The sequence below is a fragment of the Microtus oregoni genome, unplaced genomic scaffold (assembly GCF_018167655.1).
Source record: "Microtus oregoni isolate MIOR12 unplaced genomic scaffold, Mior012 000025F_ref0000491, whole genome shotgun sequence".
Lineage (NCBI taxonomy): Eukaryota > Metazoa > Chordata > Mammalia > Rodentia > Cricetidae > Microtus > Microtus oregoni.
In genome coordinates, this window is record NW_024543084.1 from 5,279,862 (window position 1) to 5,296,962 (window position 17,101).

General features: G+C 37.4%; 1 protein-coding gene across 1 annotated transcript in view; it reads left to right on the forward strand.

Moving 5' to 3' along the window:
- Positions 1 to 17,101, forward strand: part of Lrp1b (LDL receptor related protein 1B) — a 1,777,071-nt gene that overhangs the window by 1,180,988 nt on the left and 578,982 nt on the right. Inside the window, exons 24-27 of the mRNA XM_041674488.1 lie at positions 6,308 to 6,505; positions 7,867 to 8,071; positions 15,930 to 16,094; positions 16,351 to 16,595. Coding sequence (XP_041530422.1) covers positions 6,308 to 6,505; positions 7,867 to 8,071; positions 15,930 to 16,094; positions 16,351 to 16,595 — 813 coding nt within the window. The remainder of the gene's footprint in view (positions 1 to 6,307; positions 6,506 to 7,866; positions 8,072 to 15,929; positions 16,095 to 16,350; positions 16,596 to 17,101) is intronic.

The window sequence follows — 17,101 nt, forward strand, 5'->3', positions numbered from 1 at the left end:
CAAACCCAAACGCTCCCTCTGATGGCTTCTGCTTGTTTGTTTTTCAAAGCTCCCTGGGAGCTAAATTGGCAACGCATGAATGCATATTAACATATATTTTTTCTGTTCTTAATTCAACAGACCAGAAAGTGATCTATAAAAATACTAGGCATTGACTTTCTGGTCTCTATAATCTGTGCACTAGTATACACACATACAATGAACATACATGATACAAAAAAGAACACTGGATCATGCACACATGTACACACACAGACACACACACACACACACACACACACACAAACATACCCAAAGAATCAAGAAGTGGGAGTGGGAGAAAAGGAGAAAGAGTGAGAAAGCAACCTTATGAGCACTTGGCACTTGTGCATCTGTGCATCAGCAGGCAGACCCAGGCCTCTGCTGGTGACTGTTAAGACAAGCTGGATAGCTTAACTCAGAAATTGCCAGCTTATCACAGTTGGTTGCTGAAACTAGGCACTGAAATTATTAACAGACCTCTTATGGCCTAGTCAGGTAGTCTATGCCACAATGATTTGAGACCTAAGTGTTTTCTCCTTATGGATTCTGGATCTATTTTAATCAGATATGATAAGATATTTTTATATGCACTCTCAATTTCCACAGTATCAGTTAGCTGTTGTTGCAGTGATGTGGAATAAAGGCCACAATGCTGTGCAGCACCTACTCAGAGCACAAAAGTGGTCACAGCTACATACCTAGTGGTACTCACATCTCTGGAGGTATTCTGAGTAGGTTTCCTGATCTTGGCAATGCTTGCCTATACATTTCTCAGCCTGAGGCTGGATTTGGCACAGCTCCCTTTGAGAAACTTCCTTTCATGCTTGGCTCATCACCTGTACTAACTATCGGCTCCTACAAGATAGAGACTGGAATAATGTACCATAAAAGTCATGAGGCTTTATGGGGTACTTGATCAGGAAAGACTCCTCAGAGCAAACGAGATGAGTGAGGAAAGCAGAATTGGTTACAACAGACACAAACTTAGTTCAAATTAATTAGTTTCAACTATAAATTTCGATCTCCATGGGAACTAGCCTCATCAGGTCTTTTTTGCTTCCTTTTCTGTTCCTGTTTTTCTCTTCTGCAGCAATCATTCAAGTTACCAAAAACATAAACACTGCCATAGAGTTCAGTGGTTATAAGAAAATAAAAGAAATTATTTCCATTGTCTCACCTGGACCACATACCCACCTGATTATATTCCTGCGGACAGAGATATTATGAGAGTTCCTATTCAAAGGGCTTCCTTGGACTTAAAAACTCAATGGCTTTCATAAAGGAAGGTACACTGATGTGAAACGAGATCATGTAGCCATCTCAACACGGACATTCACCCCACAGAAATCACATCACATTAGTGTTACTCATAGTGATCAGTACAAGGCAGGATACATGTTGAAACTGATAAACAAGTTCAATAACTTTCAGGTAATGTAACAATTAGATAAAAATTTAAAAATAAAGTCATATTTATTCTTATATATTTCTTACATATTCCTTCTATTCATGATTGAACTATGAAGTAATAAGGGCAGCGGCGGGGCTGCGTTCCCAGCACCCCGGCCGTCTGCTCGGCTAGCTTATGCCCCAAAATAATTACACAGACACTGTATTCTTTTAAGCACTGCTTGGCCCTTTAGCTCTAGCACTTACAGGCTAATTCTCACATCCCGATCAACCCATCTCTAATAATATGTGAGAACTGGTCTTACTGGGAAGATTCTAGCCTAGTCCATCCTGGGTCGGAGCTTCATGCCGGGAGCGGGGCATGGCGTCTCTCTCAGGCGTCTGCTCCCCAGAGGAGAGCTGTCAAGTCTCTGAGCTCACTTCCTCTTCCTCCCAGCGTCCTGTTCTGCCTACTACTCCCACCTATCTTCCAACCAATAAAATGGGCCAAGGCAGTTCCTTTATTAGCCAATGACCTTCCTCCATCAGAACTAGACTGGGAATAGAATGATTAGGGCTTTTCTTTCTGTATTATTTCCATTTTTATTGATTTAAGTGCTTATGTGTTTATGTCTGATGTATGTATCTGCTTAAACGTATTCACATACATTTCTGTGGAGGCAGGAAAAGAGCATAAATCTCTTAGACCTGGGGCCACAAACTTTATTGAGCTGCCCAATTTATGTGCTGGGGTAAAACTCTGGTCTTTATGATTGAATAACAACCTTTGCATCTGTCCATCATTGTTTTTAATTTTTTTTTACCTTTGGAAATTAAAATGCAATTGCATTCCTTCTCCACTTCTCAATCATCCCTCGAACCCATCTGGTTTGTTCTTCCTCCCATGTGCTCTTTTTGAAAGTCATGGTTTATGGTATCTTTTTCTTTAATTGTTGTAGTCAAGGGACTTCCTTTAATACATGTCAGAGGTTTTGTTATGTTGTGTTTTATTTTTATTTAGTTCTGGGAAAATTCTTAAAATTTTCTCGATTTGTTCTTTGACCAGTTCCTTATTCAACCATTAGTTGCTTAATTTCCATAGACTTGTGTGCTTACCAAAGATTTCTTTGCGGTCAATTTTAAGTTTTATTCCATTATGGTCAAGTAGGGTATAAAGTCATTTTAGTCTTTCAAAATTTGTTAAGACTTATTCTGCATTCTAGGTGCAGTCTGCTTTATATTGAGGAGTCAGCTACCATTGGCTTCTAAGAAGAATATATATATATTTTGGTGTATGGGAAGAATATACTATACATATCTATTAAGTTCCTTTGCTATATGGTCTCAATTAATTCTTGAGTTTCTGTATTTACTTTTGCTCAGATGAACTCTCTATTGAAGAAAGCGGGATACTGTTATCACCAAATACTAATGTGTTGATGCTAATCTGTGTGTTTAATTCCAGTGGTATGTTTATTATGAACCTTGTTACAGCAGCATTTGGTGCAAATATATTAGAATTATAATGTGTTCTTTGTAAATTAGTTCCTTGATTAGAATGAAGTGCTTTTTTACCTTTTTTCATTAGTATTAGTTCAAAGTCTATTTTTGTCAAATATTGATATAAATGACCGCTTACTTTTTAGTATTAATTGATTGAAGTAGTTTTGTCTATCTTTTCACTTTAATGAGGTGTCTTTAGGGTTATGATGTGTTTAGTGAATAAAACAGGTAGATGACATCTATTTCTCAATCCCTTCTTTCAGTCTTTGTGTTGGAGATTTAAAGCCATTAATGCTTAAAGTTATTTCTGAGCAGTGTATATTGATTGAAGTCATTCTGCTTTTTTTCTGTTTATGATAGCAATGTTATTTTGTGTTTTCAAGAACTATAGCTTTGTTTTCTTCCTACAGTCTTATTTCTTATACTTATTCCTCATACTGCTCAAACTATTGTTGTAGTAGGAGACTGCTTGTTTGTTCGCGGCTGTCCCGAACCAAAATAACCAAACAGAACCTATATTATTTGCAATACTGTTTTGCCAATAGCTTAAGCATACTTCTGACTCACTCTTTTTTAATTGATTTTATTGAGCTATACATTTTTCTCTGCTCCCCTCCCTTCCCCTCTCTTCCCTTTCAGCCCTCTCCTAAGGTCCCCATGCTCCAAATTTACCCAGGAGATCTTGTCCCTTTTTATTTCCCATGTGGATTAGATCTATGTATGTCTCTCTTAGGATCCTCATTGTTGTCTAGGTTCTTTGGGATTGTGATTTGTAGACAGCTTTTCTTTGCTTTATGTATAAAAACCACTTTTGAGTGAGTATATATGATATTTTACACCTGTAAGAATAGCCAAGATCAAAAACACTGATGACAACTATACTGGAGAGGGTGTGGGGAAAAGGGGACACTCCTACATTGCTGGTGGGAGTACAATTGGTACAGCCCATTTGGACATCAGTATGGTGATTTCTCAGAAAATTCGGAAACAACCTTCCTCAAGAGCCAGCAATAACAATTTTGGGTATATACCCAAAGGATGCTAAATTGGACCACAAGAAATTGTGCTCAACTATGTTTATAGCAGCATTGTTTGTCATAGTCAGAACCTGGAAACAACCTAAATGCCCCTTAACTAAAGAATGGATAAGGAAAAGTGGTACATTTACACAATGGAATACCACATAGCAGAAAAAACTAACAACCTTTGAAATTTGCAGGAAAATAGCTAAATCTAGAAAACATCATATTGAGTGAGGTAACCCAGACAGACAAATATCATATGTACTCATTCTGGATAACTCTTATATCCTAATTAACCCATCTTCATTAATCTGTATATTGCCACGTGGCTGTGGCTCATCAGCAAAGTTTTGTCATGTCTGTCTTGACTCCGCCTTCTTTCTCCCAGCATTCAGTTTAGTTTTGCTTGCCTAGTTCTACTCTGCCCTATCACACAGGCCAACTCAGCTTCTTTATTTGTTAACGAATAAAAGCAACTCATAGACAGAGAGACCTCACACATTATATTGCTTTCTATATTTTCTTTGAGTTTAGTCTTTTGGTTAGAATTCTTTTTAGGCTGTTTTTATTATTAAAAGCTTTCTTTCTCCTTAGTTGTATATAATATTATAGACTGACAGTAATTGTCGTATAGAACTTGAAATTCTTTGCTCTTGAATTATCTGGCTTTCAAAGATTTCATCAAGAACTAAATTGATATTCTGATGGTTTTTCCATTATAATTGTGATTTGCTTTTCTTGACGGTTTTCATATATTTCTTTTATTTTGTATACTTAGTATTTTAATCATGTTTTGATGTGAGAAGTTTCTTTCTTCTATATGGTGTTCTGTGTGCTTCTTGATTCTGTATATCTTGTCTTCATGTGGGGAAGTATATTTCTATGATTTTTTTTCAGATCTGATCTATACTATTTACCAGGGAGCTCCTCATCTATTCCAGTAACTCAAAGATTTGGTTCTCCCCCCCCCCGCATTTTTTTAATTTGTAATTTTCTTTACTTATTTGGTCTAGATCCTCTACTCATAATATCGGAATTCTAATATTCTACCTTCTGCTCAATTCATTATACTTGTAAGACATTCCCTATTTTATAGTTGGGTTGTTAGCTTTTACAATTTTACTTACAAATCTGGATTTCATCATTAGTTCCATCAATGTTAGGTTTTCTTATTAGATTATCAGCTAACATGCCAAGAAAATAGAAAACGTCCAAGTATCACAGGTGTGAGAAGCTTTCTTGTATTCTTACATCAGAATAATTTCATCAAGTGTATGCAAACTCAAGAAGCAACCCACACTAGTATCTCGTATAATGGAATATATAATTTTCAATTATTTTAAAGTTCAAGTTGAAAACAAACTTCTTTTTGGTATCAAAATTCTGAAATCAGTATGTATGTTTTATTAAGTCTTTAGGAATATTTTGAACATTCACACACACCCCAAACTCCTCTCCTAACTAGGCCCTCCACCCTCCCATTCTATCTCATCCAGCTTTAAGATTTCTTCTTTCTTTCCTTCCTTCTTCCCTTTCTTCTTTCTTTCTTTCTTTCTTTCTTCCTTTCTCAGTCCTTCCCTTCCTTCCACTCTTCTTTCCTTCCTTCTTTCTTTGTTTCTTTATCCAATTTGTATTGTCCAACTAGTCTTGGGACTGGAAACTCTGCTGGCACTTAGTCTACCTACCAGTGATTGATATCCCTAAACATAGTGGACTCTCCTTCACTTCAGCTAGTAGGAGAGATTCATGCCTACTTTCCCTCCTCCTTGTTGGAATTTTTCTGACTGGGGCTCACTTAGGTCTTGCACATGCTGTCCCAATTTTTGTAGGTTCATATGTACAATTGCCCTGTTGTGTCTGGGTCTGGCAAATCCTGTTTCCTCAATGTTCAACCACATTTGACTTGTATAATTTCTCTGTTTCCTCTTCTACATGATAATGAATATTGTTGGGAGGGGTGTGATATACCCATTCCATTTATGGCTGAGCACTGCAAAATCTCTTATTCCCTAAATATTGACTACTTTTTTATTTGGGGGTTTGTCTCTGTATTAATTGCTATCTGTTGTAAGGAGACACTCTCTGATAAAGGTTGAGAGAGTCTCTGACCTAGGGGTATAACAATAAGTAATTACGAATCATTTTACTATGTCCATTCAGCAAACTAACAGAATCAGGTACTTACCTAGGGTTTATGACCTTACTAGCTATGAGTTCACAGGACCTTTAACAATGGCTGATATGGTTTCCTTCTGACAGAGTGGGCCTTTGATCCAATCAGAAACTTAATAAACTGAATTTTATCTAGAGCATTTTAATTTGTGTCAAGTAAAAGTGTTTTCTAAATTTGATTAAAATACATTTATCTGTAGATCCTTTTGAGGCATTCATCATATTTTCTATACGCCATGAGATTCGGAGGATAGATCTGCATAAAGGAGACTACAGCCTACTTGTTCCCGGACTGAGAAACACCATAGCACTTGATTTTCACTTCAATCAAAGTTTACTTTATTGGACCGATGTTGTGGAGGACAGAATATACAGGGGCAAACTTTCAGAGAATGGAGGTATGTGTATTGAAGTTTCACTGAATGATGAAGTTAGCTTTTGAATAGCAATATACAATATCAGAAAAAATTTTGATTAATCTTTGACTGTGAGCATTCTCCGTATGTGTAAAAACAGAAGACTAGGTACACATATTAAGATATGCTAGGAGAGAGAAGTGGCGAGGCCCAGTTTATTCATCTATTGCCTTTCATTGGATTTTTCTGAGAGTTATAAAGACTAAGATGTGTTTCCGATGAGAAAAAGAAAAGATTGGTTTCTAGGTTCTAGTAATTGGATTTGGGAGTTAAAGTGGCTCACATTTATTTGGATAACACGCTTCAACATAATTCAAAGAAATAGTGAAATGTTTTTTCAAATATACAAACTATTTTTTGCATAATTAAACTTATCTCTTCTATCTCATAAGCAGCAGGTACCTTTTTAGATGGAGCTGTGTACACGTCACTTGTAAATATTGCTTTCTTTGTGGCTTTGCAATTGTAAGTGCTGTCAAATGATTAATTTTCTTGGAAACACCTTCGGAATTTCAAAATTGGTAATGCTTATCACAATACAGCTAAAATATTAAAAATACCTCCTATGACTCATGTTCATGTAGTGACTAAAAATAGTGACTTTAGAGAAGAGGTTTGCTAATGATAAAGTTTATAATGAAAACCACTGACATTGTCATGAAGTACAATGAATATGCCATTAGAAAGGGGCTGAAAAATTCTTGTTTTAATTCTGAAAGAAATTAAATAGTAGATCACTAAGAAGTTTGTTAGATGTTATCCATCTTCTGATTTATATGCAACTCATGCTAACAATTTTTCCTCTTAAATGCATCTTTCTGACCCGCTACCAGGTTCATGGCCCAGTGAATAGGTTGACCGTGACTTAGGACTTAAGTTTGCTGAGGTTATATATGAAAATAATGTGATTTTCTATGATATCTAACTAAGACAGAAAGAGGTGTAATTCTTAAGCACAATGCATGTTGATCCAAGTAGTCATTTTTCTTTACTTCTCCCTTTGAAGGACAGACTTTAAATTAAAATTTCTCATGCTGTCCCCCTGACTTTATTGTTTTAATAAGTCTCTTCTTCTGCCAGGAAAACCCCAAATAAGAAGCAACTTCTTTGCAGCCTCTGATTGCTATTACTTCAGTGTTTTATAAAATCCTTGAAGGGTTTTGGGGAGTGAAAACTTCTGTCAGGAAGAACAAGTACAATAACTATTGACATCAGATTTCTTTGTTAGGTTTTCCAGCAGGGCCTTCAAATTGACATGCTTTGGACTATGACCACAAGTGGGCTTGTCTCCTGTACCTTTTTGAATAGCTGTACGTGTTTGTTTTCTTTTTTTCTTAAAACAGGTGTCAGTGCCATCGAAGTGGTTGTGGAACATGGCTTGGCTACTCCAGAAGGCCTTACAGTTGACTGGATTGCAGGCAACATATACTGGATAGACAGCAATCTTGACCAAATTGAAGTATCTAAGCTCGATGGTTCTCTGAGAGCTACCCTGATAGCAGGAGCCATGGAGCATCCCAGGGCCATTGCACTGGACCCAAGATACGGGTGAGAAGCTTAACTTTTACAGATTCTCCTTGTTGTAGAACTGCTCCTCCGATTTACAGTTCTAAGTGAAGAGGTGAAGTGCTTACTTCATGCATTGAAGAGCTTCTGTCTGTGCAGCTGTGTATGCCGGTATAGTAGCATAGCATCAGATGTGAGGACATAGGCAGAAGTTTGGTTACAGAGTTCCTTACTCAGACATTTTCTGCTGCAGAATATATTTTTATATTAAATATGGGCAGAAAGTACTATTGGAAGAGTTTGCAGCTCTTATCAAAAGCAGTAATTTAGAGAATCTCTCTCTGCTCTGCCCAAGAGATGCTATAATTTTTCCTAATGGCTAAAAACCCCAGGGGCCAGTCTTTGTTCTGAATAGTCACAGATTCTAACCAACTCACCCTTTATTTATTTTGTAAGTTCTTGAGTCAATTGAAAAGAAAATTGAAACAGGCTTACAGGAGTGGAGCAGTGAGATGCTCACTACTGGGAAGTTTTGAGACACAAAAGACCTGATTCCGGAAAACAATGGTAAATTCTGACTGACTTGGGCTGTTGTCTGCTTTGTTCCCTGTGTGCTCATTTGTTAAGCAGTAGAAGAAAAACAGCAGACTTAGAAGCCACGAGTTCTAATTCCTGCAGAGTTGCTTGCTGTAGCTGGAGGCTGCTTGTTCATTTCCCGGCAGCCCAGATTCCCAAAATAATCACACAGAAACTATATTATTTGCAATACTCTTTGACCAATAGCTTAAGCATATTGCTAACTAGCTCTTATATCAAGAATTAATGCATTTTTGTTATTTTATATTTTACCACGAGGCTCATGGCCTACCAGCAAGGTTCCAGTTGGCAGCTCAGGTTTTATTCCTCTGGCAACTACATGGCATCTCCTTGACCCTGCCTATTCTCCTATTCTCTCTCTCTCTCTCTCTCTCTCTCTCTCTCTCTCTCTCTCTCCTCTCTCTCTGTCTCTCTCTATCTCTCTCTGTCTCTCTCTGTCTCTCTCTCTCTCTCTGAGAGAGTGATATCTTTTAGTCTGGCTATATTCTGTGAAGCCATTGGCCGAAAGCAGCTTCTTTATTCATTAACCAATAAAAGCAACACATATACAGTACTTCCCATACCAACTTGCTCTCTTGGAGAAATCAAATGTGTGACCTCATAGATTTCAGTTTTGTTTGAATAGAAGGGATTACATACCGGAAGGAACTATGCAGCCAACACAAGAGACCGTCTTGCGATTCCTGTGAATTATTTATTTCCCTGGGAATGAGCTTGTAAATTGTCAGGTCTGCAAAATATTTTAAATAGAATATTACTGGCTCTACATCTTAAAATCAAAGTTTAGAAGTTCCCAGTGGGAGCTGTGGAGCCTAGGGGAAGCAGAATGGGAGTCTGAGGAAACTAGCTGACCCCCACCTTGATGTTGTCATGTTTCCCTGCCACATTCGGCTGCTGCTGTGTTCTTTCCCCAGGAAGTAAACACCAGTAGATCAGGAGACGCTTTTCCTTCCCCTGAGTTTAAACACTCCATTTAAGGTGTGAACAGCTTGCCTGGAGAGGCGATGTTATATTAACAACTCCAGCAACAGGGTTTGTCTTTTTTGTGTTTTAAAACTTGTTTTGAATCCATCACAAGTACTTCAAATATTGGGGAATTTTCCTTGAAATCCTAGATTTCTGGCTTTTTTTTTTTCCAAAGTTAGAAGAGCTTTGATGGATGAGCTGGGAGGAAACATTTATATTCGTTCAGAGGTGTGTGAAGCACAATTATTAAAAACTCAGAGACAAAAATTGGGATTCAACCTGAAGATGCTAAAAGCAGCCTGCCACAGGCTCTTACATCGACCTCAGTCTGAAATGATGATCCTGCCTCCAGGAATGCTGAATGAGACTGTGTCTGAGAGTTGTCTCCTCCCATTTTATAATCCCCTCTATTTTGGGGATTAAAGGCATGCACCGCCCTGTTTCTATGGCAACTAGTGTAGCTTCGGGGATTAAAGGAGTGTGTTACCACTGCCTGGCTGTTAGGCTGACCAGTGTGGCTGTTTTACTCTCCCAATCCCCAGGTGAGCTTTATTTATTAAAATATAATACAATGCCACTACTGGTGGGCTCTCTAGTCTACAGTCTGCTTTCCACACCTTTTTAGCTATTGGAATAGCAACTCATCTAAAGAGTCCTGTGAAGTTAAATGAGGACGGCTCTTATTTTTTTTTTTTTAACAATGTGCCCTCCGAACATAAGCAGATTGGTGACCTTCTCTCTTTGCCACCCACAAAATTTCCAGCTCATTTTTACCACCATGACCCTAGTGATGGGAAGCTCCCTCCCATCTTGCCTGCCTTAGTTGTACAAACAATGAACCTCCATTGGCTACTTTCTGCATTACAGAATGTGATATGTTGGATCAAGATACACTCGTAGCATGCATCCCATCATGAAGAAGAAAATGAGAGTACTTCTCAAGAAACAGAAAATGAGAGTACTTCTCAAGGAACAGATTGAAAGAAAGAGGCAAACACAAACAGGGAAAGGAAGTTGTAGAGACTGTGTGTATAGTCAATTTGAAAGAGATCTCCTGCCCTAAGCAATGTATTGACAGGAAGGAAGATAAACTTATTTAGTTGTCTCCGTTCTGTTGTTAGTGGTAGTGGTTTGCTTGTTTGCTTTCCTCGAAATATCCAATTTGAAAAGAAGAAAATGAAACAGAAATACAAAGGACACAGTGACTAAGTGAAAATTTCAAAAGGTATTTCTTTCGCTGATGGGCTCCTTTGAGAGTTTAATGCTGATAGAGAAAGTTAGTGTATATGCACCAGAACCTATAAAACCCCTCCAAGAGATCCATGTGTGGTGGTGGGGAGGCTTCAAAAGTACTCCAGATATGAATACTCTATTCCACTAAATTCGGCTAGCACATTGTGAAGTTAATTAATATGCTCAAAGCACTAATGGGTAGCTAAAAAGTTATATAAAACAGGTAGGAAACAGTATGTCTCAAACTGTTTCTGGCATCAACGATGGAAGGACAGATGATGATTTCACTTCTTACTCCTGTGTGTGAGAACTAGCTGAAGCTGAAAGATTTGGCTCACAGGATTTGGGAGTTTTTTTTTTTTTCTTAAAGTTATTAAATGAAATAATGGAATAGTTTTCATGTAAATTCATTTGACCATCTTAAAGCACAACCATAGCAATTGTGTATTAATCCAAATGTTTAAATAGTGCTAGACTTATTGAATATTTTAGTGAAACTTTCTGATATTATTTTAAAAATTAAATTGTTTGTTTGGTAGAGTGAAAGCAAAAAAACAAAATGCACACATATAGCATATACAACATAGACACAAACACAGGTCAATGCTCACACGTAATATATACAATGCCAACACACACATATACACTCATACTTACACACAGGATATACAAATACACACATGCACATATACACAGCATACACGACACGCTCACACACATATATGCACTCATTCACAAAGTATATATAAAATATTCACACACACATACAGTATGACCAAAGGAACATATACATTCATAAACACATATACATACTCAAGCTCACTGCAATGCCAAACTAATCAGAAGTATTAACAACGTAAGTAAAATTACGTGTACTTAGTTTATCATTTGAGTGTTATCTAGAAGAGAAATTACCCTTTACTTCTCAAGAGTTTCGTGAAATATAAGGAAATTCTGAGCTTATACCGATAAGAGCTCCAAAATTTAAACTTATTTTTAAACTTTTTAGTTGAGAACAACTTTCCTGGATTTATTGAGAACTATGCCTTGAATAAATAATTTTATATTTTCTATTAAATCAAAAGCTTTCTCATGACAAGAAAATTTATTTCAGTGCCTGAAGTCTATTACAGCTCTTAGAGCATAGAAAGGTGCCCAAGAAATGCTTGTTAAACAGATGTATGCCTTTGAGCTGTCTTTGTTTACATACCACCTTGAAGAACTCAAATTATATAGAAAAGAATTAACCAGTAATGCCATAAATTTTGTTTACAATCACAAATGAAAACAAAGATGTGTCACTAGCTGCTTTGTTTGCTCAATGTGTCAGAGAAAACAAAAGATTGTCATAGCGTCAGCCCAATAAAACATGATTATCTCCTGTGCACTTCCTGAAGCTACAGATGACAGAAACACACAGCAATACAAGATGCTTCAGTAGTACACAAACACTGACCTTCATTGTGCATTGTGCAAGGCAGTGACCTTCACCCCACATTTCTAGCATTTTAGTAACATGCTATTCTAAGATGGTCACGTGGCTTTTAGGGAAGGGCCATTTTTCTTTTTTCCTTCCTTTCTATTTTAAGTTGAACTCATTGTTGAAGAGCCCTGGAGGAGAATGTGAACTTCTGAAACACGGAGCTCCTTACTGGGGAATGACCAGCAGTTTTGAATGTGCAGAATCCTCCAATGTCCTTGAGCTTCACCAAGGTCATGCTGCCTTCTCACAGGGAAACTTGTTTCCTTCTCCATTGTTCACATTTACTTTTCAGGTGACCTAGTAATTGATGGCAACTGCAAACACAGCATTGATAAAAGTGGAACCAGCCATTGTGAACATTAGTGAGGCAATTATATTATATTTTTTTCTGGGAATACTCTAAATTACAGTAATCTCTTCCCGTTGGTAGTTTTAAAAGGCAAAGATAACCTCTTTTTTTTTTTTTTTTTGGAAAAATCGTTTCCTTTCACCCTTTTCAACTTGACCTGACAGATTAGTCTACAGCAGTCCCGGTTGTTCATGGTCTATTGTCCAACTTAATCTGAAAATAGAAACTGCACACAGACACACAAATAGTCCATAGTTTCTCTTTAAAAAGGAAATGTGGCTGAACATCTCTGACTTACACAAAGATCCACTCTTCCTGTACTTGAGGAACTCAAGCAATCATTGTAATATTAACACATTTTTACCATTTAAAAAAAAAAAGAATGCCAATAAAAGTGAAGTTGTTAAAACACCACCCTGCAAAATTCACAAAAGAGAGCTGAGAACTTTATGAAGCTATGATCCTGATATCAACCGTGAATGTCAGTTGTGTTAACTATGCTGTGGCAAGGTTAAGTATACTTTGAAGGCAACAGTTTTTAGAACATATCCTTCTACAGAAAGTGACTAAAGTCTCCCACTAAAATTGATGGAAGTGTAATATCACAGTAATCTCTACAGGAGAAACACACACACATACAAGAATTATTTATGACCAAATGAAGGCAGGCATCACCTGTGTGCAAATGTCACAGAAATCTCTCTCATCCTTTATTCTCTACTAGAATCATGTTTGATAGTTTATAGTGTCTCTTAAAGTGAACCTAATGATATGCCCTTCTAAGCAAGAAATAAACAAGTGTACAAACAAACACAGAAAATAAAAACCAAGAACAAATAAGCAACAACAAAAAAGACCTTACCTTAAAGGGAATAGAAAAAGAGATTGTTTTTTCAGGAGCAAAACATGACTGATAATTCACAGACTTTTTATAGTAACAACAAAGAAAGCCACAAATCAAGACACTTTTCAAATATATTAGAGGAAACATGTTAGGTATGTTAATCAAGACGGTGTGAACTCTGCTTTAAGATCAAGATGTTATCTGACAACACTCTTAATTTTGATTGGTGGAAAAAACTAGGTTCTTTGTGGTTAGCATATTTCAAAAGAGGTTTTAGTAACCATTAAGATGGCAGGCCCAACACAGAGAAGGTCCAGAAATGGTTAGTGTCAGAACCTGATCCAAGCTTGGAACACATGAGAATGCTAAATGCTTGTAAGAATACTCCAAGAAAACGAGATAAGAGTCTTGTGATCTCAGTTTCTTCAAAGCACAAACTCATTCTTGGAGTGTGTTTTCTTCTCCCAGGTGTAGTGGAGAGGACAGTGCTTCCTTTAGCTGTTCTTATTCAAATGCATCTATCTGTCACATGTTGCTTGTCCTTGTGATTAGACAGTTTACTCAGGTGACTCTTCTTAACCCTCAGAGTGTAAATGGTCTGATGCTCTGAATAAAGTTGGCCATTGCATGAGACTTCAGTTGGCCTCAATTTAAGGCCCTGTTCTCCCAGGTTCACGCTGCCAACTGGAGCAATAACAGTTAACAGGGTAGAGATAGCTCGAGATAAATTGTTGGGATGCAGGCCTGCAACATTTTATCCTCTCCAGCTGATTCACTGTAGGGTATACCAGCCGCATATTAATGAAGCTTTGTCCCATATTCTGATTAATACAACATATTTAAAAATTATGTATTCTGGGGATGGGGATACGGCTCTTCCAAGGTACCCAGGTTCAGTTCCCAGCACCCATATGGTGATTCACAACTCTCTATAACTCTAGTACCAATGGAGCTGGCACCCTCACATAGACATAAATGCAGGCAAAACACCAATGCACATAAAAATTTAAAATTTGTTAATTTCTTTAACATTTTCCCGTAATATTAATCTCTATAAACATTATTCTCTATAATTAGTGTTGTTATTCAAAACAATGTTGTCTGTAAAATATTTTAATTTTTAAAAAGATCAAGAAATAAATCTTAAATATCCTATATATGTCCTCTAGTACACTTTAATATTATTACTTTTTTGAGATATTTATATTTTAAAACTTTTATTAGACAAATGACCAAACACATAAAGTAAAACTAATTCCATGATAAACTCAATTGCACCTATTTCTCAGCTTTAGTAATTATCAAATTATCTTATCCCCTGGGGTGATATTGTTTACAATTCTTCTTTCCCAAATATCAAATATTTCCCTGGCAAAACAACAAGCAACTTGATGATTTTTTTTTAATAGAAATCTTCCCATCAGCATATCTGTGAAAATCCCCAGAAGCTGTTGAGGATTTTAAAAGAATTTTACTATGAGGTACTGAGACATATTGTTCACAGAAATAAAAAATGAAATTCACACATCTAAAAGAAACAAGCAGTAGATTATTCTGGAGCCATTTTAAGTGAACACAGCCCCCACTTCGTTGTCCAATGTTTAACCAGTTTTACGAAGTTTTATATTTTGTATAACAAAGAGAGTCAAATCTCAAGGTAAGTTTAAAAGACATTGGTGAGTTCATCAGAGCTGTAGACATAAAAATATGGCAGGAGCTTTTCTACAGGACATCAGATGATGTAAGATGACGTCTTTGACTTTGGAAGACTGAAAACAAGGGGTGTGTTAAGATATTCCCAAGGTGTTTGTGCACTAGTTACAGGCTGTTAGTTCTGACACAGAGTTGTCAAGGAATGACTGTTCTTGGTCATCGGAAACTAGCCCAAGGTACGGCAATTAGCTTTGTTCCTGGAACATCCCTTTCTCCACACATCCCTGTAGTTCTCGTCAGTTGATCTGCACACACTGCTTCTCTTCAGGAGTCTGTGCTCACAATTATCCTCATGGTGTGATTGCTATTACCTCCTGTAAGTGAAATCCCCGAGAATTCCCGGTGTGTTACATCTGCCCCCTTGCTGTGAGATTGCCTTGTTGTACTTTATGTTCCTCTCAGACCACACTGTTGAGCTTCAGGTCCTTTTCTGAGCCTGAAGCTGCCTCATTCTTTCCCCTATTGGAGTGTTCTGTGAGTAGGACACTGTACAAATACTATTCCTCATTACAATTTTCTTCAAAATCTTTCACAGGTTGTAATTCCATCTGCATGAACTTGCATGGTCTGTCTATTGCTATTGGAGGCACTGGCTTAGAATGCACATCCATTTCTCTTGCAACTTTTACCTAGGAAACTTCTCCCCATGTAGTAGCCATGAGTTAAACATTGGGAATGAAGGAGTGAGACAATGGCTTTATTTCTTTTTCTTCAGAATTCTTTTTTGGACCGACTGGGATGCCAACTTCCCTCGCATTGAATCTGCCTCTATGAGTGGTGCTGGGAGAAAAACCATCTATAAAGATATGAAAACAGGGGCATGGCCGAACGGACTGACTGTGGACCACTTTGAAAAAAGGATAGTTTGGACAGATGCCAGGTTAAAAACATTTTTCTGTGCTTTCATTTACTTTCTCCAGGTTTCTAACTGTATTGTTAAGTATTCTAATACATGGACATCATGTATTGAGATCGTTATTTTGAGTTTTTTGCTGTTATTGTTGTCTGGCTTTAGAAAATATTACGTATAATTCCATAGACTTAATTATTCTATCATTTGTCTGACTTGTATAAGTGTATCTACTGGACTCTGTCAGTGACTTTGATAAACCATTGGTGTACTGATATTTCTCTAGGTCAGATGCTATTTATTCTGCCTTCTATGATGGAACAAACATGATAGAAATTATCAGAGGACATGAATACCTGTCACATCCCTTTGCTGTGTCTTTGTACGGGAGTGAGGTGTACTGGACAGACTGGAGGACCAACACGCTGGCTAAAGCCAACAAGTGGACAGGGCAGAATGTCAGTGTGATTCAGAAGACCAGTGCACAGCCATTCGATCTTCAGATATACCATCCCAGTCGACAGCCACAAGGTAGGTGCTTAGGACAAGTCAACTATCTGGGAACATTTCCATTTCCACATAAACTCTATGAGTGTAAAGAAAATGATGTAAGTTAACTATTATTCTATGGTCCTGCTAGCGCTTGGCTGTGTTAATTATCTCTGGATTTCTCCACTTTGCTTTTTAAATTTCCTCCTTTAGAATATTATTCTTAGAAATTAAAGATTTTATACTGTCTTAAAATTTGAATCACTGACATCATACAGACAAGAAAGTGTGGGAAGCTTTCTAAGACCTTTGAATTTGGAGCTGCAGAGACAGTTTAGGAGGTAAGAGCATAGCCTGCTCTTGCAGAAGACCCAAGTTCAGGTTCTAGCATCTGTAACTGCAGCTTCAGAGAATCTGATACTTCTTATGGCTTCCAGAGGTACTCACATGCATTCTCTCTCTCTCTCTCTCTTTCTCTCTCTCTCTCTCTCTCTCTCTCTCTCTCTCTCTCTCTCTCTCACACACACACACACACACACACACACACA